At 46.9% G+C, this 26287-nt stretch overlaps 2 protein-coding genes and 1 long non-coding RNA gene across 7 annotated transcripts; 1 reads left to right on the plus strand and 2 right to left on the minus strand.

Annotated features, from left to right (window-relative positions):
• Nucleotides 1-11725: 11725 nt before the first annotated feature.
• Nucleotides 11726-16042, minus strand: RPS15A (ribosomal protein S15a). Its single transcript, XM_086854867.1, has 5 exons — nt 15967-16042; nt 14744-14881; nt 14509-14588; nt 12974-13059; nt 11726-11861 (listed from the first exon to the last, which is right to left on the minus strand). Exons 2-5 carry the CDS (start codon nt 14874-14876, stop codon nt 11768-11770), a joined length of 393 nt encoding a protein of 130 aa, XP_086710993.1. The 5' UTR covers nt 14877-14881; nt 15967-16042; the 3' UTR covers nt 11726-11767.
• Nucleotides 16043-16128: 86 nt separating this feature from the next.
• On the plus strand, nt 16129-25052 carry LOC147650050 (uncharacterized). Its single transcript, XR_015277458.1, has 2 exons — nt 16129-16264; nt 20518-25052. It is a non-coding gene; the product is annotated as an uncharacterized LOC147650050 (long non-coding RNA).
• ARL6IP1 (ARL6 interacting reticulophagy regulator 1) lies at nt 16497-22888 on the minus strand. Of its 5 annotated transcripts, XM_086854864.1 has the most exons (7): nt 22809-22879; nt 21955-22210; nt 21203-21336; nt 19456-19575; nt 18479-18596; nt 17765-17849; nt 16497-17553 (listed from the first exon to the last, which is right to left on the minus strand). In XM_086854864.1, the coding sequence occupies exons 2-7, from the start codon at nt 22000-22002 to the stop codon at nt 17435-17437; spliced, it is 624 nt and encodes a 207-aa protein (XP_086710990.1). In that variant the 5' UTR covers nt 22003-22210; nt 22809-22879; the 3' UTR covers nt 16497-17434. The 5 variants fall into 5 exon arrangements, with proteins under 5 accessions (XP_086710990.1, XP_086710991.1, XP_023792443.1 ...); XM_086854865.1 differs by lacking the exon at nt 21955-22210 and having other exon boundaries at nt 22809-22888; XM_023936675.2 differs by lacking the exons at nt 21955-22210; nt 22809-22879 and adding an exon at nt 22379-22788.
• Nucleotides 25053-26287: the final 1235 nt, after the last annotated feature.

A 26287-nucleotide genomic window follows, 5' to 3' on the forward strand; every position in this document is an offset into this window, starting at 1 on the left:
TAGTCACAGTGTGCTTGATACAGCAACAAAGGAGGCCCAGGCTCTCTCTGTCTCCTTTCCCATGTTTTATTTTCCCTGCGTATCTGCACACATCACCTCTGTTCCTCCGTATATGCGCACACACTCTCATTCTTCAGTCTGTTCCAAATTTTGTCTCCCTTTGCTTTAATTCAACCCTAAATATGTTAAATATTTAAATATGCTAAATGCAAATCTGACCTGCTTCCTGAGCTGTTGACAGCATTTTGCATTGGACCTTGAAGATCAGAACGAAAAAGTTGAATCTAAGCAAGATGGGGATTAAAAGAGGAGGAGGAGAAAAAGAGCAGTGCAGGGAAGAGAGGAGGCACAGCACAGATCCTCCAGCAGCACTCAGTTACAGGGACAGCAGGGGCTGGGACAGCAGGAATGGGGAGCTGGGACAGAGGGAATGGGGGAGCTGGGACAGAGGGAATGGGGGAGCTCCAGCTGGGCAGGGCTCCTGCCTGCAGCCCCTTAAACCTTGGGTGGGCCAGGAGTTGTGCTGGGCCAGCAGTCCAACCTCCTCAGGAGCAGTGAGGTCCTCCAGTCATGCCTGGCCCATCTGAGCCCACAGGCTGGACACAGCACCAGGAGAGCAGCCTGGAAAGTGCAAAGAACCCAAAATCCCTGGGAGAGGGGCCCAGTGTCCCCTCAGCCATGGATAGAGGTGGCCTTGGAGGGAACAGCAAACCCAGGTGCTTTTTGGCCACAGAAAGGCCATTTTCAAAGTTTTAGAAGTACCATCCCATGTGAGGATCCCCAAAGCATCACCTGCCTCTGTGGAGAGCTCCTCATGGCTCTCCTCTGCCCCACCAGCTGAGCCTGGAAGCACCAGTGAAGCCCAATGGGTTTCTGGAGCACCAATAAAGCTCAGCTGGGTTCAGGAGCCCCAGTAAAGCCCAGCTGAGTCTTTCCACCACCTCCCCTTCATTCCCAATGACCCCACAAGGACCCTGCTCTGAGCTGCAGTCCTCAGCAGGAAAAGCTGTAGCGCTCTCTTGTTGTGTTCCCTGTTTCTATCAGTACTTGGTGACTTCATTGTGTGCTGGACTGAATTTGAGGACCCTTCCTGAGCACCAGACAATGTCCTGGGCTGAGTATGTGGCACCTTTTTGCTAAGAAAAGGACTAATTTCACCAGACTATTTTTTTATTTTATTTTATAGTATTTTTTATTTTATTTTAAAGTGATTTTTTTCCTCAGGTTGGCACACACCACATCAGACTGACGGGGCAGAAGCCACAAGGGCTCAGACCCATGTTCAGCATGGGCTCGAAGGTGCCATGGGAGACAGACACAAAGACATTTATTGAGCACATTCCCATCAGGCAAGAGAGTACACAAAAGGGCAAGAAAAACTAATAAAAAAATCCTATCAAGAAGTTATTTGGCCATAAATGAACATCAGGGTGTCAGCATCAGATATGATGGTTCTCAAATACTTTCCCCTGAAGGTCAGGCAGCCCTTTAATAAAATTTGAGAATCACAGCTGTAAAGTCTACCCCTGCCTCTGTTCTTTGCCTGCAGAGAGAATATATATGCATGAATCTCTATTTCAGATAGCTGGGGCTAAGGATAACTCAAAAGATCTTCAGAAAAGGATAAAAACATCCTTTGTCAAACTGCAGCTCCCAAACCATGATTTTGGTTGAAAATAGGCACAGTCATACGAAAAGCTACACAGAGCGTACAAAAGGCAACAAACAAAAGTATGTGAATTCAGGACGGCTGAATCATTTTAATATCAGCTGAAGCTTTGAAAATGTGATTAGCATATAGTTAGGAGACACTTCTCCTTTGCATCTAAAAATACCGTTCCAGCTCTGGAAGAGAGCAGCCACCAGCAGAGCAGGAGTTGCATAAGCCTCCCTCAGCCATTGTCTACAGGGAGCAAAAGGGCCCCAGGTGCTTCCTTGGTGTTGTGGAAATAGCAGCTAGTTAATTTAGCAGTTTGATTTTTATGACACTTAGCATAACAAACACATCAAGGTCAGCCTGAAATAGTCAAAAGACATACATATTCACACCAGACACTGACATCCTTTGATAAAAGGCTGTGCATCTCCTGTAGCACTTAAAAAGTGATACCTATTTTTAAATGAAGCAGGAAGCAGCATAAAGAGCCCGGGTTTGTGGCTGTGATTTGCATAAGTCCCCACACAGCGGGGACAATGACGATGGCCATGGGCTGCTCTTGAACCGGCCCAGCTGGCAGCGCTGCCTCTCTGGGCCAGCAGAGCCTGCTGGGGCTGGGCCTGTGCCAGCCAAAACCTTCCCTGCCATTGTTGGAGCTCTGGATGGGGCCTGGCTTGCACGGCCCTTCAGCGTGGGGAGGTTTGCTGAGGAAGGCCAGATCCCCACAGGCTGCCCAGCAAAGGGCAGCAGCTCGGGGCTGAGGACCCAGGCCGGATCCAGGATCAGCCCTCATCCTTCAGACAGGCCATAAATTGCTTTATCCTTCAGACTGGGTGCTAAAGGCAAGGACCTGAATGTCTCCTGGACTGCAAGGGAAACCTGAAATCTCCATCTGCCTCAAGCCTGGGCACGGGCCCTTTGCTTTCCCCCGTGCCCTCCCCAGCTGAGCCCCAGCCCAGCCCGCTCCCCGCAGCCCATGTGCTTCCCAGATAATCCCGGGCCTTGCTCTGGGCAGCCGGCTGCTTTTACTTAAGGCAATTCTATGCTTTTCATTGTGTTTTTAATTTTCATTTCGCTGAGATTCACTCCCACGACCATGTTTCCTGGCTTCTTCCAGTTTCTGTCCTTTATTTTTACTGCTGGAGTCAGAGATTATTATCTCCAAGAAAGAGATTTCAGCTGCCTTATATTGATGGTAACTGCTGGTTTTCCTGCTTTGTCTGATTTTCCATGCAAGATGCTTTTCGTGTAGTTTTAACTGTTGCAAATTGTTCGCTAAGTCTCCAAGTTTCTCTTTCCCTGCTGTGGAAAGTGCCAGCATTCCTAAAAGGAGGGGATTGCCGTCCCTGGCAGGCCCGAAGGAGCAATCTGTTCAGCCTTGGAGAGGACCACAGAAACCCCCCAAGAACACAGGCTGCTCTATGGCACCATGGCCTCCCCAGGTGGTTTCCTGGTGTCCTCAAGCACCTCTGTTTGTGTGTCCCAGGCTGGCACAGCTCCTGACAGACAGCGAGGGGATCACAGGCTCCCAGCAGCCAGCGTGTTCCAGCGCTGATATACAAGCTGTGGCGCCTCCATCCTTGACAGCATGTTCTCCAGCATTAAATGGAGATCCTCCACCCCACTGGAAAAATGCCCAGGCAGCAGGGAAGCACTGCTGAAGCCCAGGACTAAAGGCACTGATGCCACCCAAAGTTAGAATGAGCTTGACCGGGCCAAAACTATCCTTCTAGAGCATCATTGGGTCTGCCCTAGGAGGTTTATTGAGGTGCCACATGAATCTCCAACTCGAACTAAGCATCTTCCTCCTCCTTTCAGACAGAGATGCCCTCCCCACCTCTCCAGCAGCACTCTGTGTTAGCCTTGCCCACACCTCTTTCCTAGAACCACTGTTGGGTGCTCAGCTGCTCCCTCAGCCACCTTTCCCAGGTCCCAGCAGCCTCACTGCTCTGACACATGTTGCACAGACCTGGCAGTGCCACGAGCTCCCTCACATCTCCCACTGCACGGGCACCAAAAGCTGGGCGAGCAGACAGCCCTGTAAGAGAAGGCACGGGCAGGAGAGCAATGTCCCCACACTGCCACAGGTCACCTGCAGCCACAAAAGATCCAGCACGTTCCAGCTGGTCATGCTGCTGCGCTCTGCAGGAGACACTTGTCTGACTTCAGCCAAGCCAGCACTGTAACCTCAGCATGGCAGTTTTCCCTCCTTGCCAATTTGTCAGCTCCCTCTGCTGACATTAACTGCCTGCTCATCTCTCAGCTCTGCAATGCCTCCCACACACCAAAAAGCCAGCAGGACTGTGCCCATATCAGACCCTCACATCATCCCCCAGGCTTGAGAAATAATCTGTGTCAGGGCAATGCAACAGAGCAAGAACTACTGAAAGTTGCTGCTGCCTCAGCATTTTTATTTTCAATCAAAGCAGCATTTTTTATTTTTTTGTAATAGTTTTTCCCCCTTTGGCATTTTCATTAAAAGACCAACAGGAAAAAAAATTCTCAACAATCCCAGAGTGGAAGTTATAAGCAGCCTGACACCTGGTAGTGAGATATTTCAAGCTCTGGTCTGGCACTTTTATGGTATTTCTGGACCAAGCACTCAATCAAGTAGGTTTAGAACAGAAAGTTTGTTACTCCCAGGTTTTTCATCTTATATTTCAGCAGTGGAAGAATACAGTTCAATAAGACAGGCAAATACCTAGCAAGTAAACACTTTTACCACAGTATAATTATTCCCCTCGATGAAAAGGCTTGTGAGATGGCTCCTGGGACAGTGCTCAGCATTCACAGCCAACCTGATTACACCTTGGCTTCTTATTTGAAATGCCTCATGACTTTTCTTAAGGAAAGAGGGCTCTAGCAGTCTCTTTGTCTGCCCACCCTGTTGTCTTCCCTTCCCCAAGCAGCAGTTCAATCCACCAGACACCTTCGCTCAAAGCTGAAGCAGGACAGTAGAGGTGCAAGATTGTCCATATCCACACATTATTCTTACATTAAAATGTATGCAGAAGAGATGAGAAACTGCTGTTTCAAAGCAACAACGCGAAGACGATGCCCGCTGAACCACTCACGTGCCGGATTTGTCTGGAAGCTCTTGCAGGGAGACCCTACTCCCTGTGCTGGCTGGCAGTGCCTGCCCAACACAGACTCAGCAAAGCTTTCCCTCCCTCCTTGCTCCAGGGTCTTGGGGAGGATATGGCAACAGCAGCGTGTGGTGCCCTCACTGAACTGCTCAATGCTTTGAAAGTTACTGCAGGCCCTCACTCCCTGAGGATGAGAAGTGCCAAACCCATGGCAGGAGAAGGGGCAGGGCTGCCAGACCCCGGCACAGGCAGCACCACCCAGTACCAAGGCTCAGAAGGGCAGGTTCCCATCAGCAAGAGGGAAGGTAACCTGCACATTCCAGCAGCCAACCTTATCCCCACCTGGCTCCTCAGGAGACAAAAAAGCTTTCACACAGTCACCCTCACACCTGGGGCTGAATTCCTGTGAGATAATCAGAATGTTTCCACTCCCACCCCAGCCACAACTCCAGTTAAGGCTGTTGGCTGTGGTCACCCTGCCGGGAGTCCTGGGGAGGCTGGCAAGGGATGTTTTGCCCTTGTAGGAGCTCTGCAGCACCCAAAAGCAGAGCAGAGCCACCACGGGCAGGCCACTGGCGAGCAGTGAGACAGAGAAGAGCCAGTGGCCGCTCGTGCTGCTCTCATTTTTGTCCCGTTTGACGTGAGGAAGGGAAGGTTTGCCCAAAGCACAGCCATGCCTGGGCCCCTCACTCACTGCCACAGCAGCTGACACCACCCAAACACCAGTGCTAATTGCAGAGACAGCAGAATCATCTGCATTCTGCCGACAACAACCCATTGTTATTTTTATGCACACACACACAGATACAAGTAAAGAACCCTTCTCATTTCAAGCTGTGCTATTATGCTAACTACAGAGAAATAAATATGCCACACTGTAGCTAATAAGTGTCATTCACATCAGTATTTATTCCAAACATGTTTCCCCCATCACGTCTGTTCTGCCTGGAACTGCTCATCACTAAAGAGGAGACCTTTATTTCTAGTGATTTAAGCAGACAGGAGAGAGTTAGCAATTAAAGCACACTTTTGTACAGTTTAATTCTTTTTATTGCAGCTATCAGGGAGCATTATGTGCTATCTCTATTTCTGGAGCCACCACCCACCAGCACTGGGTTTGTAATTTAGCAATTTGCAAGGTGGGTTCTCTGGCCTGGGGCTGACTCCTGATGTGCCATGGGCTTGTGGCTCTCAACCCCACATCCTGTTCCAAAGGACAATGTCTCTCTCAGGAAAATGGTCTCAGAATCATTTTTGTTTATGCTCAGATACCTTCCTGCACTCCAGCACTTCACTCTCAGCCCGTGCCTGCATTAGATGCTGACTGCTGGTGGCTGCTGTCCCAGGAACTGTCCCAGGAGCTGTCCCAGGAGCTGTCCCAGGAGCTGTCCTAGGAAATGTCCCAGGAGCTGTCCCAGGAACTGTCCCAGAAGCTGTCCCAGGAACTGTCCCAGGAGCTGTCCTAGGAGCTGTCCCAGGAGCTGTCCCAGGAACTGCCCCAGGAGCTGTCCCAGGAACTGCCCCAGGAACTGTCCCAGGAACTGCCCCAGGAGCTGTCCCAGGAACTGCCCCAGGAACTGTCCCAGGAACTGCCCCAGGAACTGTCCCAGGAGCTGTCCCAGGAACTGCCCCAGGAACTGTCCCAGGAACTGTCCCAGGAACTGTCCCAGGAACTGCCCCAGGAGCTGTCCCAGGAACTGTCCCAGGAACTGTCCCAGGAGCTGTCCCAGGAGCTGTCCCAGCCCTCAGACAGCCACATCAGGAGCTGCCAGCAGCCCAGCACAGATCCAGGCACCTCCGGCTCTTCCCCTCTGGGATTATTTCTCTGCTCATCAAAGGCTGGCAAGGACTGAATGTCATTCAAGGAAAGTATTTCAGAGCTAAAAATAGTCTCCTGATTTTTGCTTCCCTCACAGAGCAAACACCTGCCTGCAGATGAATCCAGTGACACACATCTCCTCTTTCACCTGATGTAACACTACACAAAGCTTCACATAAAACCCCAACTCCTGCTACCTGGGCTGGACTAGAATGGTAAACTGGAAATAGAACCGAGTCAGAAATCACCACCAGTATGGAAAACAAGCAAGGCTTTGGCTTCTGCCCAAGAGGGACAGATCCATCAGCCCATCCTGAACAGAGCAAACTCAGGTCCCAGCACGAACACCACGAGGTGTGCAGTTGGCTCCAGCACCCTCAGCCTGCCCCAGTGAGGTAAAAATGGTTTCAGACGTGAGCAGTGCAGATGCTTAACAGAGGGGCTAATGTTGCTGCCCTAAGGAAGGAATCCCAGGGACTGAAGGAGGTCCAGTGCTAATTACCAGCCCACACAGACATGTGGCTCATGTGCGAGGTCCTGCTATGCAGGAACAGGGCTGGGCATGTTACTGCAAGTGAGGAGACAAGCATCCATGTGAATTGCAGAGGTGGAGGGAGAAAAGGAAAAAATAACCTTTCATTTCTCCCCCTTTTTTTTTTTTTTTTTTTAATTCTCATGGTTAAAGGCCCGATTTGTGAAGATACTGAAAAACTAAAGTTGTCATTTATGTTTCTGGACTTTGCCTTTTAAACTGGCACAAACAGAACTGTGGACCAAACACCAATTGAGCTCCATCCATGGAGCTAGTGAGAGAGACTAAGTGCCCAGAGGTGGGCTCCAGGAGCAACTTTTCTTTTAACATCACCCATCAACTACTTTTCCCCTACTCCCAGATAGAACCCTTGCCTCCTCCTGCTTACAGCCTGCTCCAGCTGAAAGCAGACTTAACTTGCATCAGTGGAAAACAATGAGAATGGTTATGCCATGTTTCTTCCCCACAAACAAAGGGGTCAATCCCCAATGTAAGGGGCCAGTCTAATCTACCTGTGAATGTGAGGATGGAGGAGTGTTGCACATAAACATTTCTACCCAAGATCATACCAAGTGTTTCAGTACTTTTGCCTTTTTCATATTTTCTTATATTAAGGCAAGAGAGACATCTAGAGATGACAGGCAGGGGATTGCAAGCTCCTAGAAAAAGACTTTTCTGGATAATGTGTAACATGGTTTGCTCACAGAGTGGGAACAATAAATCAAGTGAATTAAATATGAAAAAAATCAACCAGTAGTCATAAATTATAAAGGTCCAAGAAGAAATAGCAATGGATTACAGAGTAGCAGGAATGCTCTCCATTTCCATAGCCCTCACACAGAATTTTCCCCAGTCTGTTAAAAAAGCAGTCTGAGAGCTGGGAGGTGTCACATACTCTACTAGAGCACCTTGTCCAAAAGCACACCATGTCATAGAAATGCATACACAATGATGCAGCATCAGCGGATAAAAGTCTCAATAAAATGTAACTAAACTAGACTAAGAATTTGAATCCTGCCCCAGCACAAACATACCAACAGCATCACTGATCCCAACTCCACCACATGCTTGATTAGATAGGCTGTCCTGAGGACCAGGAAAATTACAGCACATTATTGCTTTAATACAGAGCAGCACCTGAGCAGAGAAAACATCAGAGGCATGAACAAAAACGGAGGCCACCAGCCTCTGAAACCCCTTAACTAGAATAGTTCTCCTATCTCTAGACTGTGGTTAAATCCATCCAGATATTTACTGAGAGATGGATACTTACATTATTTAGCAGTAAGACATAGCCTTGTCTTAAATCTAAATTAGCTAAGTAGTATTAGACAAAAGGTTGAAGAAAAAGTGCATTTCCAGTGAAGCCACTGTCACACACCAGGTTTCTTAGCCTGCTGCAGTATCTTGAGGATCCACACTTATTCTCATCTCCAGTATTACCTTAAACTAGACTCAAAGCATCAAAGACAGAAGAAACTCTCATTGTGGAGCAGGGCACAGAAATCAGGATACTCCTCCACCCATCTCCTTCAATGCCCAGTGATTGCAGGTCGGATGCTGCCCTCTGTTGACACCTTCTCATGCACCAGTAAATAGGTGTTTTTCTGGATCCACAGCAGGCAGGTAGTTTGAACATCCTTCATCCTCTTCTTAAGCCATGGCATACAGAGCAACAGCACCCCGAAATACTGATCTGACCGCAGAGGTGAGACTGGGCTGTACCTTGCAGGGGCATCACCAACCATCTCTCAACTACTTACAGTTTACTCATTTTCACACCTAAATTAAGTTCTGACCCCATTCTACCCCCTGGGACTGGACTATTGATGCTGACACTGCCTGTGGCCAGCTGAGCAGCAGGAAGGGGCTGCAGGCAGGCCAGCTCCAGAGCTCTGTGTGAGTGGCTGCTCCACGGCAGCAGGTACGGAGCAAGGGCTCAGGATTGGTGTGCAGGGCAGAGGTGACACCATCGCTTCCAGCTCTGTCTTGGACCACAGGGGACCCAGAACAGCACCAGGACAAAGCTTGGTAACTCAGGGGCTTCCTCAGGGGACGCCCACCCTGCCAGTTTTCCCCCATGAAAGTCAGCTGCCTCTGTCCTACAGGGGATAACTGAATCCCTGATGTTCCCTCTGCCCCACAGGGACCAAACCCCTTCTCTGAACTAACACTTGCCCCTCACTACCTGTTGTAATCCCCCCTACACTTCTGGCTTTGTGCCATTTCCCCTCTCACCTCTATCAATCCTTTCCTTACCCAAAATGCTTTTACCTGCAAACTGGCATATACATGCCTTCAGCCCACTAAACATCGCCAAGCTTAAAAAAAATATACCACTTTCAGATTTTAAACATGTCTGGGAGTAAGAATTCCTGCAAACCCAGTTAAAGCTGTTGTGCTGTCATGATCTCTCCCAACAGTTCCCAAGCCCACCTTCCAAAGTTTATGGCTCTCAGCCAGCAGCTGAGGAGTAAAGCTCTCACCAGTGAAGTGCAAGCTCAGAGATCATCTCAGGAACTCAAACCAGCCACAGCAGCTTCCACATGTGGTAAGCCTGGATGCAGTTACTTTTGTAGATATACTGTGGAAAAGGTGGTTCTGCTGCTGCTTCCTTTCCTCCAAGACATTCTTGTTACATCAGAGCTCTAATTTCCATTTAATAATTCTATAAAAGTTGCTGGGCTGGCTTGTGGAATAAATTTACAGTTCATTCCCAACTGATCTGTCAACTGAGAACATCAGAAATTGTTACCTCAGGAGTTTCTGTGGGAGTAAAGGACACACACAGCTAAGCTGGGTCAGAAAAACTACCACATCCTGTGTAAAACTGATTTAAAACAGCTGTCAAACTAGCAGAAAACTTGCCATAGTAAATTCATCTAAAGGAAGTCTTAAAACTGTCATTGGCCTTAAAACTCTCATTGGCCTTCTTCCACTAGGTATATGTTCTATTCTAGACTTGATAAAAATCAACATTTTATAAAAAATAGTGCAATCTTGATACAATCTTCAGAGTTACTCTGAGCAAGAAGTACAGAATCTCAGGTGTCAGTGCCTGGTACTGCAGAATGAAATCCATTATGGACAGAAAAAACCCCACCTGTCACTAAATAACTCCATTTGACAACAAACTAAGGGTTGAAACAGACTCTTGACTTTTTAACTACTCTAACTCAGTGAAGGTATCTTCATCAAAGCAGATTTTTTTCCAGTCCAACTGAGAACCAGTGATCCCATTTGAATGTTTCAATGCTGTCTCCAATCCACACTTTGTGACCTTAACCATCACATCTGTGACCCAGCAGGTAAACCAGGGGCAAAGCCCCTGCTCTTCTCAGCCAGGCTCGTTAGGACACTGGTGCCACCACATTTCCTGCAAGCACTTTCAAAACTCTGCTGGCTCCCATGTTCCTCCGGAAGCACCACATCAAACACACTGCAGTCTGTCCAGAGCAAAGACCTTTTGCTTTACAGTATCACCTTTTCTCCATAAAGAGTAACAGACTGAACCAACAGAGGTTACAGAGTTATTGAGTTCAGACTTGGTGCCTGAAGAGTAGTCGCTTCCATGCCAAGGTTTGTGATGAAGTATCACCTTCAAGGCATGACACTTCCAGCTCAAGCAACTGTACAGAGCCAACACGGGATGCATCACCAAGAAGGAAAGCTCAGTTTCCAACTGTTTGTATCAGAACCACAAATTCACCAGCTGGTTGAGTTGAAACAGGCTTGCTACATCTCCTTGTGCTCCTTCCTGGTGAGACTCCAAACAAGTGAAATAAGGCAGGGCACTTCCAGCTGTTTTTGGAGGACAATGCCATCAGCCCAGCTTGCTTCCCATCCTCTACCAACTCGAGTTGTACTGCTCCATGTACTGCCTTGAAATACATCTGATTTCTCTGCATCAAGGACATTGTGCTGTCACATGCTTGAAGCAAACACCAACTCATTCAATACTAAATATTCCCTACCTGTAGGTTCAGACAATCTTATTTCCTCACTCTGAAAACTTAGAAGAAATCTCAAACAGCTTTCCCTCTATGTGCCAACATACAAAGCAGCTGCACAGCAACTACTCTACCCAAAATTCTGGTGTTTTGAAACACTTTCTAAGTAGAGATTTGAAGGAAAACAATTATTCAACCTCCCAACCTCAGTTACTCCTTTCATTCTATGACGTGGAACAAGTTTGTGATCTGAAATCAAACTTTGACCATCTTAATTATTCCAGAATCCCACACCCCACAACTTTTTTTAACCATTAACAGGAAATACCTTCTGGCAAGACATCTATTATTGAGCCAAAAAGTGAAACTCTAGAATGGCACACAGATGTGGAGACAAGTACAGAACACCTGTGAGGTGAGGCCATGCAGGACAGCTGGGATTAGCATTAGTTCAGCACTAGAGCTCTCCTGCTGAGTACAGCAACCCCAAACTGCCATTCCAGTGGTAACTTCTAGAAGTACATTATATCCTTAACAGAAATAGAATTGTAACCAGGGATGGTGTGGAACCCAAACATCACTTGAAGTGAAGCTGGAACCTGAGCACTATTGAAGATCTGTAACAAGAACTATCACAGGCAGTGTTTGAAGTCATTAAAATACCGACTGGAAACATCAGAGTCCATTTGAACAATTTATTAGTATCCTCTTTTTTTACAAGTTTTAGAAAAAGAATCCCAGGATTTTGCCTCCTGTGTGTTTTCGTCTCGCCTCCTCATGGTCCATGATGCCAGCTGAGGTTGTCAGTACAATATACCTGCCAAGAGAGAGCAAATGGTCAGTTCATCTCCCTGTTCCAGGCTGCTGCAGAGCTGGCAGCACCAACTCCATCTCTGTTACAACAGCAAGGCCTGTTCCTGTAAGAAAGGGCCCAATGCAGTGAGATCTCATTATCAACAGTACAAAAGCAGCTCCTCTCTCAAGCACAGCTCTGCAGCACACACAGCACAGTGGCAACTTCTGTGCTCCAACTATTTGCCTCTTTCCTTGCTTATTCCCACTGGGCTGTCCCTGCCCAGTGCTGGACAGGTTTCTAGACCAAGTCCACTTCTGTCTTCCACAGATGCTGCTACCCAGTGCAGGCGGAGGTGCCAGAGTGCCAGACAGCTCCTCAGCTGGGATCTCTGCCTCAGTGCTGAGCACTGCCTGCTGCAGGATCTGCACCTGCAGTCACTGCTAATGCCAACATCTGCATTACCAACACACCTCACCCACACAGCTCCATGTCTGAGAACCTCTGTCTTAAAATCCCAGTGAGAACACGGAGTAGCTACACTGGGCCAGCTGAAGCAGGAGTTGCTGCTGGAGCTTTAAGAACAGAAACAGCACACAACTGTTAATCCCTCCTTTGATAGGACAGACTGGCTGAGGCCCTGGAGACTTCCAGCTCTTGATTCTGCACACTTTGTGAAGAAAAGATACACTGCATAATAGTAAGATTTCCTGTGTTTTGGAGACTGATTCAACAGAGGCTCTAAGTCCCTCATCACTTCATATCTGATTAATTTGCACACAATCTGGACATATGAATTCAAGTAGTACAATCTACTTCCACTGACCAGGTAACCTACATAACTCCTTCCCCATTCAAAAATGGCCATTCATGAAACCAAAACAAGTATGAGAAGTCCTATTTTCCATTAAACTGTGAAATGGTGAAACAAGGATTTTAACAAAGCCAAGCAGAAACAGATCCTTACTTAGCAGTGACCCTTTGAAACTGGTTTAAAAGGGCATTTATATGGAGGATGTATTTTTAGACTGGAATTTAACTCCAGGCTGATCAGAGGAAAGGTGTCATGTGAATCTAACTCAGACAGTTTGTGAGTGTAACAGTTTTACACATAACACACCCTTCCTCATACTCACCCAAACTGACGGGAAGGCAGCAGGTTGTTCTGCCACTTTTCCAAATCCTTCAGCTGCACATCAAATCTGGGACTGATTACACCACACTGTAAAAGAGGATTCCATTACAAACTGAAGAACTTTATGGATTTGCACATCTCTGATCCCAGCTCCCTGCCTGAAGAACTTTACCAAGTGCTGTCTCACACACTCCCTTCCTTAGCACAGGATGAGTGGTGCTTCCTCCCACCTGGGACCTTCCCACCCAGCAACTCCACACCTGTTAACTTCCTCAGCCTCTCTCCCTCCTCCTCCTCACCTGAACAGCCTTAAACTGCTGCTCAAGCTAAACCACCCAAGTAATGCCCACACCTAAGAGAGCACAAAAGTACACTGTAACATCAGCAAAATTCCTGAGATTGCTCAGGGATATTCTACCTCTAACCATCATACAAAATAAACCCCATTTAACTTTAACCAGAAAGAAAATAACATGCATAGAAATTAGTGGAATTTTCAAGACAGTTGTATTACTGACCAAGACCACCAGGCACCACCACCAGTAACCTCTCTGGCTCCAATGATCTTAACGACTATCCAACACCAAACCAGAAGCACACCTTCCTGCACTATGCACATTTTTATGTGCTAAACAACTGTTCCCTTGTTGCAATGATCGAGAGAAACACTATATCCATTAGCCTGGAAGATCCATTATAAAATCATCCTGGAAGAGTTCAAGGAACACTACTCTCAAACCTGACCTACATCACTTATTACAGACACATAACACTGTAGTTGCTGCAGTAATTTGGGGGTGTCAGGATTACCTGCCTTACACACTCATGCAATTTTCAGATGGCATATTTATTCCTTTCATATCATATCCCAATGTATTCTGACCAAGTAATTTTTTTATTTCTTTACTGAAGAGCCAACTCTCACTTCAAGAGCTTAACTGTAAACAATGATGCACAGCAAGTCACCACAGAACTACACAGCTCAGTAGTTTGAGACATAAGCATTTAAAAATTTCCAAAACATACACAAATGCCTCATATGCCCCAGGAACTTCACAAGCACCAATTAATGTAACATTTGACTTTCCCTCACTGCAGGCAAAGCCCACCTGGCAGCAGGAGAAAGGTTTGTCTTCCCCCCATCTGCAGGTATCAAACATCAACTGGAAACCAACTCAGCTCCTATCTCTTAAGACAAGTCTTCCAGATAGCTTAAATATCAAAGAAACTGAGAAAGCACAAGGCAGACAGAAAGCCTTTGAAGAGAGAGAAATACACAGCACTTGCAAGGAGGCTTCCCTGAAAGCGTACCTTACGTATTCAGTTTAAAAGAAATGTAATTAGCAACCCATATCACTTTGAACCCAGACAAATTAACCACCCTTTTAACTGGTAACATCCATGATACTCTTATTTACACAGATTCAACAAACACCACCTTATTTACAAGCAGCTCTTTTAGAAATAGAGCAGACAAACATAAAGACTCATTTAAACACTGCATTAGAGAACTGAATTTGAGAAAACAAATCCTACCTTGTTGAGTCTGCCTGTGAGGTTGACAACAATCTTCCCAGCTCTGTGATCATCAATTATCTCAAATTCACCAATGTAACCTGCAGGAGACCAGCAGTCAAAGACACATATAACACCTAGCTACAAAAACACAACTAATGAACCCTGTTGCACCAAGCTACTTCAAACACTTTGATTTACTTCTTTTACCCCAGCAGCACCCCCATACACCCGGGGGAGCAGGGCTGGGACTTACCGTGCTTCATCATCACGGTCAGGAAGCGGACGATCACTTTGGAGCACGGCCGGATGAGCACCTGGCGTTTCCCACGCTTCTCTGCGTTGTTGATGCTTTTGAGAGCATCGGCCAGAACGTTCATCCGCACCATGGTGCCTGCAGGGAGAGCAGCACGTATTGCACCGGCTCTTCAGCACACAAATACTGAGCAGCGCTTCTTCCCAAGTTAATTTTAGATCTAAGAGATCCGACACTGACAGAAAGTTGCATTAAAACTTAAAAAGCACTCTCAAGCTAAATAAGCGAACCAAGTCACACACTCAGCTGTGATCAAGAAGAGTTACCACTACCATAAAAAGTCAGGAAATCTGACACAGTTAAACTTGACTCTATCAAAGCACATACACGATTCCAAAACCACCATCCAGACACCGTGTCAGCAATGTGACATCTCCCCAGATCAATCAGTTTGACCTTCAAACCAAATTAAAACCCAGCTGCAAATACCGCTCCTATGCAATAACGAGATCCTACATAGTATTAAATCAACAGATGCTGCTCTGCTCACTAATCTGCAATACACCTGTAAGATGCACAAACACAACGCTGCGGAAAGGAAACCCGGCAGCAGCTCTCAGATGCTCGCGAAAAGGAGCCTCGGAGCACTCCCAGCACGGCAGGGATGACTTGGCACTGCTACCCCTCTCTGACAGACCCCGGGCACTGCGAGCACCGTCCCCAGGGGTGTCCCTGTCCCGGGCACTGGGGCAGATCGTGCGGCACGCGAGGACTTTCACCACTGAGACACCGACACCGCGCGAGCCAACTCCCGCCCCCGGCCGAGAGCCGCCAGCCCCCCGCGCCGGGGCCGCCTCCTCCCCGGGCCCCGACCGCGCCCGCTCCCCCGCGCTCCGCTACCTCCTCCCCGGCCCCGCCGCACGATCCGCACGCCCTACGGTGCAGCAGCCCCGCGGTGCCCCGCGCCCTGCCCGGCCCAGCTCCCCACAGCTCCGGCCCGGGCACCGCTGCGGAGCGCGGGGCCACGGCCGGGAGGCGCCGACCCCCCTCCCCGCATTCCGGGGGCTCCGGACGGCGCTAGGACAGGTGCCGGCGGCTCAAACCGGGCCAGGCGGGTGGGGCGGCGCCCGCTGCCCCCGGCGGCACGGGCGGGGCGGGCGCGGGGCTCGGATGGCGCCGGGACAGGGCGGATGCGGCGCGACCGCGGCTCCGGCCCCACTCACCGAGAGCGCGATGGCGGAAAAGGAAGAGCCCGGGCCGCGCGGGGTGATGGGAGGGCCATCGGCGGGGGGAGATATCGCGAGACTTCGCGCTTCAAGCCTGGCCCTCCCCATTGGCCGAGGCCCCGCGCCGCACTTCCGGAGCGACGCCGCCACCCGGCTTCCATAGAAACGGGGACGCTTCGCGCGCGTACGGAGGGGCAGCAGGGACAAAAAGCTGCGCTCCGCCGGGCAGAGCGGGCGGCCCGGGACAGCAGAGCTGTGACACCGGGACACGGCGACACCGCGACACGGCGCTGCGGTGAGTAAAGAGCCGGCTGATGGATGGGTTGCGGTCTGTACTCCAAAGGGGCACACGTGCAGCACCGAGGCCGGTGTCAGTGTATTCTCCAGCTCCGGGACACTGCGCTCTCCCCACCGACAGGCTGTGCCCGCTCAGCACCGCACTCCCTCAGCCCTTCCCACACCTCCTGCTTAACTGAAAAATGCACTGACACCCTTTTCTGTACATTGACAAGGAGCAAGTCTTCAAGTAGTTTCTCTTTAGTCTGTATTTACCTATTCAACAGTTACAATAGACACTGAAGAGAATTCATTTTAAAACAGTAAACTTTTAAAACATTAACACAGGTTTTAGCTTTTTAAAGAAAAAAAGTTCAGTTTTAAAAAAGGAGGGAGAGATCATAGAAAAGCACAAACAATTCAGGCTTATTTACAGAGTCAAACTCAGCATATTCAGAGTGATTTTGTGTACAGACAAACATTCATTAAACCAAACGTGCTACAAGGCTCCATGACAACAGCAGTTTCCGGAACAATCAGCTGTTAAAAGTTACACACACCTTCACTCATTTTCTACAGTCTCAGTGCAATGAGTTTACACTACAGCTAAATAACTGAACAACAAACTGATATATTCCAGACCCCTACTCAACACACTCCCAGGTACACGCAGCCAAAGGCAGATTTAGTGAGACACTTTCTGCCCCCCTTTCAGATGGGCACCCTCAGCCACGGCCATTCTCACTCAGCTAATTGTCCTCCTGCCACAAGGATCAGTAGTAACAAGCCTCCAAGAAGCATCAGCATTCAGAACTGCCTCTCACACTTGCTGCAGCCACAATTAATGATCAGCAGAACTAATAGAGTAACAGAAATCCTATCAGGCATTACAGCTCTCTGTTGGGGTGGTTATGCACAGGGTCTCTTAGTTTGATGAAGACACATAACAAGCTCCATACATCAAAGGAAAGGATCTCTCAGACAGGATCAGCTCCAGGCTGCAGAACCCTACACAGCACAGCAAGAGACAAACCCAGAGCAGCTGCTGGAGTGACTTTTTCACTTCATCAGGGAGCCAATTAAAAAAAAAAAGTCAGTGAGCAATACAACTTCTATTGTCTTAATTATACATTAATTCTCAAAACTGTTCCCAAGAAACCTTTTGCTAGAATCAACAGCAGTTAAGTCTTCATTCATTTTTCTTTTCCTTGTGCTTGAGAAGTTTGTTGATCTCTCTTTTTGCCATTCCAATGTACTTTGTGATGATCCCATGTTGGTTTAGTCCAGGAAACAGTAACAAGAAGCTTACTACAGAGGAGAAGGAGAAAAGAAAAATTAACACTCCCTTTAAAAGCTTCTGTCACTCTACAATTCTTTAAGCCCCATTAATTGCTTGAAAAAACATAATCCTGCAACAAAAACAACCCACCACACTTAATCAAAAATTACTTCTACCAGTCTCAATCCATTTCAGGCAGCTAACAAAAGAGTTCCTTGTGTTTTGCATGCCCACACTTACCAATTAGATAGGTCAGAAAGAGATTGTGAACTTGTTGTCCAATCCAGGCAATCACAGCAAGAGCAAAGAGCATGGTCATGAAGTACTAGAAGTGAAAAGGAAAGAGTTACCACAGACCTGCTGAGGATTCTCCCTTCCCTTTAGTATTTGGCAATAGCTCAACATCTAAAACTAACATGAAGCTTTCTGGCTCTTCCACACATGTGCACAGGTGTGTTAAACTTGAGATTACAGGATCTGTAATTGGATATTCTCACTTATTTTCACACCATCAGCCAGACAGGGTGCATATTTTTTTTGCCCAGATATCCCTCAGTGCCAGACTGTGCCATCCCCAATGCTGCACCCAAAGCTCTTTCTGGGATTCAGGAGCACATGTACCAGCTGACACACTACTAAAGATCCAGTTCTTTGGACAGTTTGTGCACACTGGAAACAGCTTGTTTCCAAAAACTAACCAATCCAGACAAATTCAGTGTCTTTATTATCAAGGGTATGCTCCTAAATTGCACTGAACTGCAAATTTTTAAGTCTTGTATCTTGCCACTCCAGGTCTGAATAAATCTGTGACCAGTATCAAGTCACAGCCAGAACTGCCCATTATTGGTTTGGAATTCTAGTTCATTCAGGCACGTGCCTTGCTAAAATACTTCAGACAAAGCTAAATCAGACAAAATATTAAGCCAATAGAGATTAATTGTTAGAACTCAGTACCATTTTAGGCTTCTCTTCCTTCAGAGTGAAGAGGCGCTTCCACCAGCCAACAATCCGGCGGCGAGACTTCACCAAATTGCTGCAAATCTCATGAAATCTTTGCTGCTGTTCTGTGGTCCTTTTATTAAAGGGAGGGGGAAAAGCCAGAAATAAGAATTCAAGATTCAATTTAAAATCTTTGAAAATCTCCCATGGCATTTTTCCAGCAGTAAAAACGTACCCAGCGCTCCCCCTGGCATTTGCTTTGCTTAGTTTGATACCTTTCTGAGCACTGCAACAGAAGTGCCCATGTCATTTTCCTGTATGCTGACTCTGCTAAACTGACTCCCAAAGAACAACCACATCCAAACCAAGGACTGACCTCATCTGATACCAGTGTGATACACACAAATAATGCATATCTACATAAGAACATTTATCCATTAGTCATCTGAAAGCAGATACACTAAAATTCACCTTTAGCTCAAAATTTTATTCAAATTATGTTCTTCTTCAAGTTACTGCTTTTATACAAGCCTTGCCTTTGTTCAAATCTGTTTCAATCACGATCACATTAATATTCTCTGCATTTCTCTTTTTTCATCACATTTACTATTGCCACTTTCCAAATATACAATCAATACTTTTCCACATACTTTTACTTCTTAGTATCTATTATCCATGAATTACTAAAAACTAGTCCAGCAGAACTGACTAGCATGCTTAACAGAGAGTAAAGAATGTGCCTACTTCTTAAAAAAAAAAAAAACAACTTGTTTTTCCAGAAGGAACAATAAAGATACGTTGTAGTAGCTATCTTCCAGAAAAAGAATAAAAAGCATGTTGCTACTGTCCTCACTTCATGTATTATAGAGATTACTGATTTCTCACTGCAATGACTCTACAAAGTAACCATTTGATATCTGCAAATCAGATATCCATTTTGATAAAGATCATAATTACACTCAAGAAACCATTTCAATTGAAGCTTTCCTCACCACTTATTAGAGCCAAAGATTCGAGGAGCAAGAGCAGGAACCAGGTAATCAGCCAAACAGAGGAACATAACGAAACAGGAGACGCCTGAGAGAACTGATGGGTCCAAATAGTAGATCATCCTGCAGAAAGAGAAATTATTTCTGACTGCTCAAGCTGTTAAATACTAGACATGCTTGGTCACTTCTTCAGACTAGCTTACAGCTTCCATCAGTAGATCTACTCTCTTGCCTAACCTCAAACAAAATTACAAGAAATGCCTTTTTTTTCTAATACACCAGATAAGAATATGCTACAAGCAAATCAGGTAAAAAGTTCAGTAGAAGTAAAAATTCATCATTATTATTCTCTCAGAAATTGACATCACACAGTGAACTTAACACTGATTGAGGGATGAGGATGACTGAGTAAACATCTGAAATAACCAGGTAGAGTAAAAGCTCTAATTTTGTTGCTCAAGTCACAGAACTCAGACCCACTAGAGGTTGTCATTTGCTCTGTCTCTCCTGGGAGAGCCAGCCAAACCTGTTCTGGACAAGAGGCCATCAGTCTCCACTTAAAGCAGTGCTGCATTTTCCATACTCAGTCTGCCAGCACTCAAACACAGCAGAAGGGCAACTGGAAAAGAACCAGCTGATCTCCTAAGTGCCTGATAACACCAGCTGGGGCCTCTGCTATTCAACTGTACTTCACAGAACTTCCTGAACACTGAAACAGTAAAAGCAAAGAAATGACCCAGTCCACAGCGGGGCTGTTCTGTACATCTGCAGAGTGCTACTGTGCTGGATGTTTGAGGTCATTTGATGAGTTCAGAACCTGAAGTAGTTTATTTCCACAAAGTACTATTCAACAGAAGATCTTTCCTGCTATAATCACAGAATTTATAACAGAATACCCTCAACTTAACACAGTTACTTCTTTTAAAAGTTACTTTTCAGCTTCCATTTGATTTCCATCTTCCTCATCTCCCCTGAAGACAAAGAAATTTATATTAGCCAAAATACCAGTTATCCTTGCCTCACCTGGTTCAACATCTTTTTTTGTAATTTCTCTCCTTACTGCAGGAGCAGATACAACTGGCAAACTGCACAGCTGGCAGGAACAGCTGTCTGTGCAAGGCAGTCAGGTCATCTTTACCACCATGTTGCATAAAGGCACGTCCAAGTGCCTCCAGCACCTCCAGACAGGCAACATCCTTCCTCTCCACTGACTGGAAGTTACCTGCATTCTTCCCTTTTCCCCTTTCTCAAAAGAAATGACAGAGAACATAAAAAAAGCCCTACCTGTGCAAAAAAAAATGAACTTATCCTAAACACCACAGCAAAGAAGCAGAAGAGGATATTCTGCCCAATGGAAACGAGCTTTCTGTCAGGATGCTGCTGTTGGTGTGGGGCGGGGAAAGCCAAAGGAGATCATGAGATCTGACTAAGAAGCAGGGTACAAAGAATGAGGGCAGCACATGAATGCACCACTGAAGAACATTCAGCTGAGCACAGTAAAAACCCCAGCAGCTGCTGCTGGCAAACAGCTTTTGCAGAAATCATTCTGAGCAGGATGTAACTCACGTTACTTCCTGTTTTCAATTCTTCTGTTTTTCATTTCCAACAAAGTTCACACATTTTAAGAAAGATCCTGGAGTAAAAGCCTTCCTATCAGACTTCTCCAGATGTCCTACTAATTTTCTTAATAGGCTTGGTACCAGCCATGAAGATACAATGATGTTGCAGGCTCCCTCCAGAAGGTACTTACAGGAAAGAAAAGGAAACAACACTCATCAGTGCCAGAGGAAACCAGGCTCGCTCCCAGCGAAGAACTTTATCTGTAATCAAAATCACTTCTCCCCATCCTTGCAACTGCTCCTCCAAGCTTGCAGTTTCAGAAGCCTACACAAAAAGAGAACTCTTTTACTACCCAGAGCATCAAAATAATTCCCACGCTGAAGTAGCTAAAAAAAACCCAGTGCGATAATTAAAGATCCTAGCCATAAATCTTTCTAAGTAATTAAATTAGTAATAATATGAGTTTTGTACTAAGTTATGACTTTCTAGAAGTGATGCCTTTAAATAGTTAAGATCCTACTAGCATGTATAGGTCAAACAATACCTTCTCCCAGATTTTGACAAGGTGTTTTCCCCTTTTCTCCCATTTACAACATCCCATCCCCCCAGAATAGTAGAAAGTCAGGTTTTAAAACCTAACTAAAGCTTCTCAAGTTTTCAGTGTCAATGACTGGAAAACTGTAATACGAGAACTATTTAAAAATAAATGTATTTTCCAAGACAACTCTACCACATTAAACTGAAGCTTTCTAGGTGTTGTTGTATGCCAGTTTATTATGAGGAAGATGGATAAAGACTCAGAATCCACAGTAGGGTTATCCAACTGCTCACATTTAGACATTAAGTTATCCCAGAAACTGTCCGCCCAAGACAGCCTTTAAACTCCACTTCCTATATGGTTCCTACATTGCTCCCTACACCTCTCCTGCAAGGAAGCCCCACCTGTGCTGCCATCAGCTTGTTAAGCAGCTCATCTGAGGTGTTCCACATTTAACACAGCTTAACAGTCTCCCCTCAGTGGGAGATGGCATCTCAGAGACCACAAAACTCGGGTAATCCGTGAACAGAACCGACTGCTGCCCGAGCAGTAAGAGCTGAAAAGTCATGAAGAGATGCACGTCTGCTGTGCAGAGCTAACAGAACAGGTTTCACTCTCAGCTACGTGCTGCACTTAATTCCGATGAGAACTCCGACGCCACTAGAATAACAAGGACAATACAGTTCCGTGGACTTCCTACAAACTCTGGAGCTTCCCTCCAAGCTCTGAGCTCTTGGAGCTGCTGCCTGTGCCCAGCCTGGGTGTGCGCTTCCAGCCCCTCCACAGCCTCCTACAGCGCTTTTCCCACTTCCCACGGCAGCCGCTTACCAAATGAGGCATAACTCCCTGGGTATCCTTGCGTTTCCTTAACTAGCCAAGCCTTTCTCGGCACGTTTAGTTAAGCTCATCACCCAGAGCCTGCCGCTCTCCCGTATCGCTGCGGCGTTCGACACCGACAGAGACACACGACCGACACTCAGACACAGACTGACAGACGCGGACAGACACAGGCGGGGTAAGCCCACAGGTCAGGTAACGCAAGCGCTGCTGGAGCTCGGCCCGCGAGCAGCAGCGCAGCCGCCGCGCCCGCCCCACGCGCGGCCGATCCCGCACCGAACCCCTCGGAGCCAAACCGCGTCACACAAAACCAGCCACCGCTGCGGGTAGGACAGAGCAGAGCAGAGCAGAGCAGGGCAGGGCAGGGCGGGCCCGGCTCCGCCGCCGCCCCCAGCAGGCCCGAGCGGCCGCCCGCCCTCACCAGCTGATAAAAGCTGTTGTTGTCCCCCTCCGCCATCTTGCGCCGCTCCCGCACCGCCGGCCACGCCCTCCTCCGCCGCGCCGCGCCGCCGCCTTTTATAGCCTCCGTGGGCCGCCTGAGCGCTGTGATTGGTCAGTGCCGAGGCCCCGCCGGCCGCCGGTTGGCTGCTGCGATTCGAACCGCGCGGGCCGTGCGCGCGCCCCTTCCCGCGCCGCAGTGCGGCTGAGGCGGCGGCGGGGAGCGGAGTGCGGCTCCGGGGAGCGGCGCTAACCCCGCAAAAACCTCTCAGCGTCAGCTGGGTTGGAAAACACCTCTGAGTGCAGCTAATGACCGAACACCACTTTGTCAACTGCGCCATGGCGACACACGTCGTATCTTTTCTTAAAACGCCTCCAGGGACGGTGACTACCACCTCCATGTGCCGTTCCAGTATCTAATCAGTCCGTGAAGAAATTCTTCCTAATGTCTAACCCACCCACTCCCCGCTAGGCTCAGTAAGACCGTGTCCCCTTGTCCTGTCGCTTGTTTTCCGGGAGCAGAGCCCGGCCGGCTCCTTTTGACCAGTTTCCTAAGGCCAGCCGAGGCTCCCCCCTGTGCTGCAGCCGCTCCCTGCCCGCTCCCAGCCGAGAGGGACCCTCTGTTTTATTGCCTTCAGAACTTGTGGCAGCATGGGAATAAATACAGGAGAAAGGCACTGGGATATAAATATTGTTTCTGACTCAGCTTTCTAAATGATTCAGGCACGTGTGTTAATGAGCGTAATCACCATGCAATGCAAGGCTATAATGAGAGCAAAGAAAACATCTCAGGCACCAAAACTACTCTAGCACCAGCTTGATGGAGACAAAAAAAAGAGAAGGACTAAGGAGGACACTAAAAGCAAACATATGTCTGTCCTGAATGGTTTGGTCTTTCACAGGGTGCCCACAGGGTCACTCACCCTAGAGTGTGTGTAAAGAACAGATTCTATACTGAGTAACATTCATTCACATGCCGCTGAAAGCTAACAGTATTTTTGTGTAACGTTTTACACTTATAAATGGTGGAGTTCACCCTCAAAATTTGTAATTTTACCACAGCAAAGCTCACACAAAAGATGATTTCATAACTGCTGATGCCAGCAATAATTTTATTAGTCTTTTAGAAGAGTATGGAGCCATACAGAAGCATGACCTCACAGCAACCTTCCAGTGTCTTCATCAGGAACTGTAATGACAGGACAAGAAAGAATGGGTACAAACTGGAAGAGGGGAAATTTGGGTTAGATATTAGGAGGAAATTCATTACTGAGGGTGTTGAGAACAGCTTTGCCCAGGGAGATTCAGTCCTGGGAGATATCCCTGCCCATGGTAGGGGGCTTGGGACTAGATGGTGTTTATGGTCCATTCCAACCCCTCAGCATCAGTGTGATCAGTGTGATTCTGTGATGCATTAGTTTCTGTGGATATCTGCAGTGCCCTGCAGCAACACTGCTCTGGCTACGAGACACCATCAGCCAGCTCCTGGTTTCATCTGTTGACATGATTCGCACCACAAAACCCCCAAGCACTTACCAATGGAAATAGCAGGCTTTCCCATCATCTCCAGCCCATCACGTTCACCATCTTCCAGCCAGTCTTTCAAACGCCAGCTCCCCAGCCAGGTGCCCTGCAGCTTTTCTCCATCCCAGAGGGCCTGCAGAGGTGCCTCTCCCTCCTGGCAAGTGGTGCTCCATAACTCAGAGGGGCAGAGGGACAGGTGACTGCTGCTGGGTGCCCTCAAGCCCAGAAATGCCAGAGAGGAGAGGGGCCACTGCACTGTGGAACATGGAACAGGGCAGAGCCCTGCCACCTGCCCAGCCCACCCTCACTGAGCAGCCAGGCCTTGTGAGGCATCACACCAAATTAAAAAATGCGTGCCTACATACACATGTATTTATAAATTCCATTGTTCAAATCTCAGCCATAGTGCAGGAGGCAGGGGATCAGCAGCAGCTCAGTACCTCCTGTACCTTACCTGAGCTACACCCAAATGTTTTGCATTGCAATGCATGGCCATGCTGCAATGGGATCAATCCTTCCTGCACCAAGATTCTCTCTTAGCAGATGCACAGAAAATTAAATCCCCAAACTGGCTTCAAAACACCATTAAAAGGGGCAGTGCAATTGCTCTGTGCACTTAGGCACACAAAGTTTACATGTCAAGCCTTCACCCTTTCAGCATACCAATAAATGTTTATTATGTTTATTAATAAAAAATTAGCCTGATGAATGGCAGAATTGCTCTGATCAGCTATGCATTTATGTACACAGCATTAGCTGTAGTTAATGTCTGTAATTTCTGTGAAATTCTTTAGCTAAAGATGTTAACAGTGTACTCACAACTTCACTAAAGAAATAAATGCATTTTATAATTTGGGACCACATTAACAAACACACAGATGGCAAGTGCCATCTCAAACTTTTTTCCTAGTCAAATTCATTAATGTATAAAGTGTGTCTGCTAATTTTAGGAAAAACTAGGGGAAAAAAAAAAAAAAAAAGGAAAAAGAAAGCAAAGAAGCCTTTGAAGTACTTGAGCGTACTAAAACAGAATGGCTAATGTACCAGGCACAGAACATATTGATGAATAATTGAAGTAAATTAACCTTAAAGACTACAGCACTTAGAAAAACAGAGCTTCAACTTGGGGGACTTAAGTCTTTTACAGACATTTAAAAAATCAGACAAAATGTTACTATTTAAATAGAATAATCCTTGAGGGCAAAACTAATTGTTGCAAAACAAAAACCAGATCATGAAGTCCCTACAAAGTACAAAATTAATTTCTGTTAACTGTATAGATCTGCTGCATTTTCAATTTGTTGTATTGACAGTGCCATTATCCTACCAACATAATCTAGGACACCAATAATGATTCCAGTGCAACACATCCCAGCAACTCATTTTGCAAAGCCATGTTCACATCCTGGCTTTACAAAAGGGGAGAAGGAAGAGAGGCAAACAAGCAGCTCATTTTCAACGGGCATCTCAACCATGAGCCTATGGAATTGTGAGGGGGTAACAAAAATGCTGAACAAATGTGGAATTCAGCTTTGAGAAATTACTTTATAGCATGGTCCCTTGGTAAACATTTACTGCAGGTAAGCAGCAGGCAAAAAACTGCCATCAGTCAAACTGTCTGACTTCTATAGCTTCAGCTGGTTTGTGTGTATTTAGAGAGGTGATTCTAGACTTGCATTATTCTAGGTGTGCTTCACTGCAGAGAAAATAAACACCAGTTTTACTGAAAATAAAGGAAGTACCCTTATGTCTTTGTAAGAAGCATCTTTTAAGAGAATGTAACTAACACAGTCTTATTTACTATGCAGGATGTGTGAGCAGAATCTGAATTTTGGGTTTCATCTAGACTGTACCAGCTTCCCATACTGTCAACATTTCCAAGAAAAATGCACCAGCACACAAGTCGACAGTGACACTCCCACCAGCTCCTGCACATCT

The sequence above is a fragment of the Cyanistes caeruleus genome, chromosome 17 (assembly GCF_971803275.1).
Source record: "Cyanistes caeruleus chromosome 17, bCyaCae1.hap1.1, whole genome shotgun sequence".
Taxonomy (NCBI): domain Eukaryota; kingdom Metazoa; phylum Chordata; class Aves; order Passeriformes; family Paridae; genus Cyanistes; species Cyanistes caeruleus.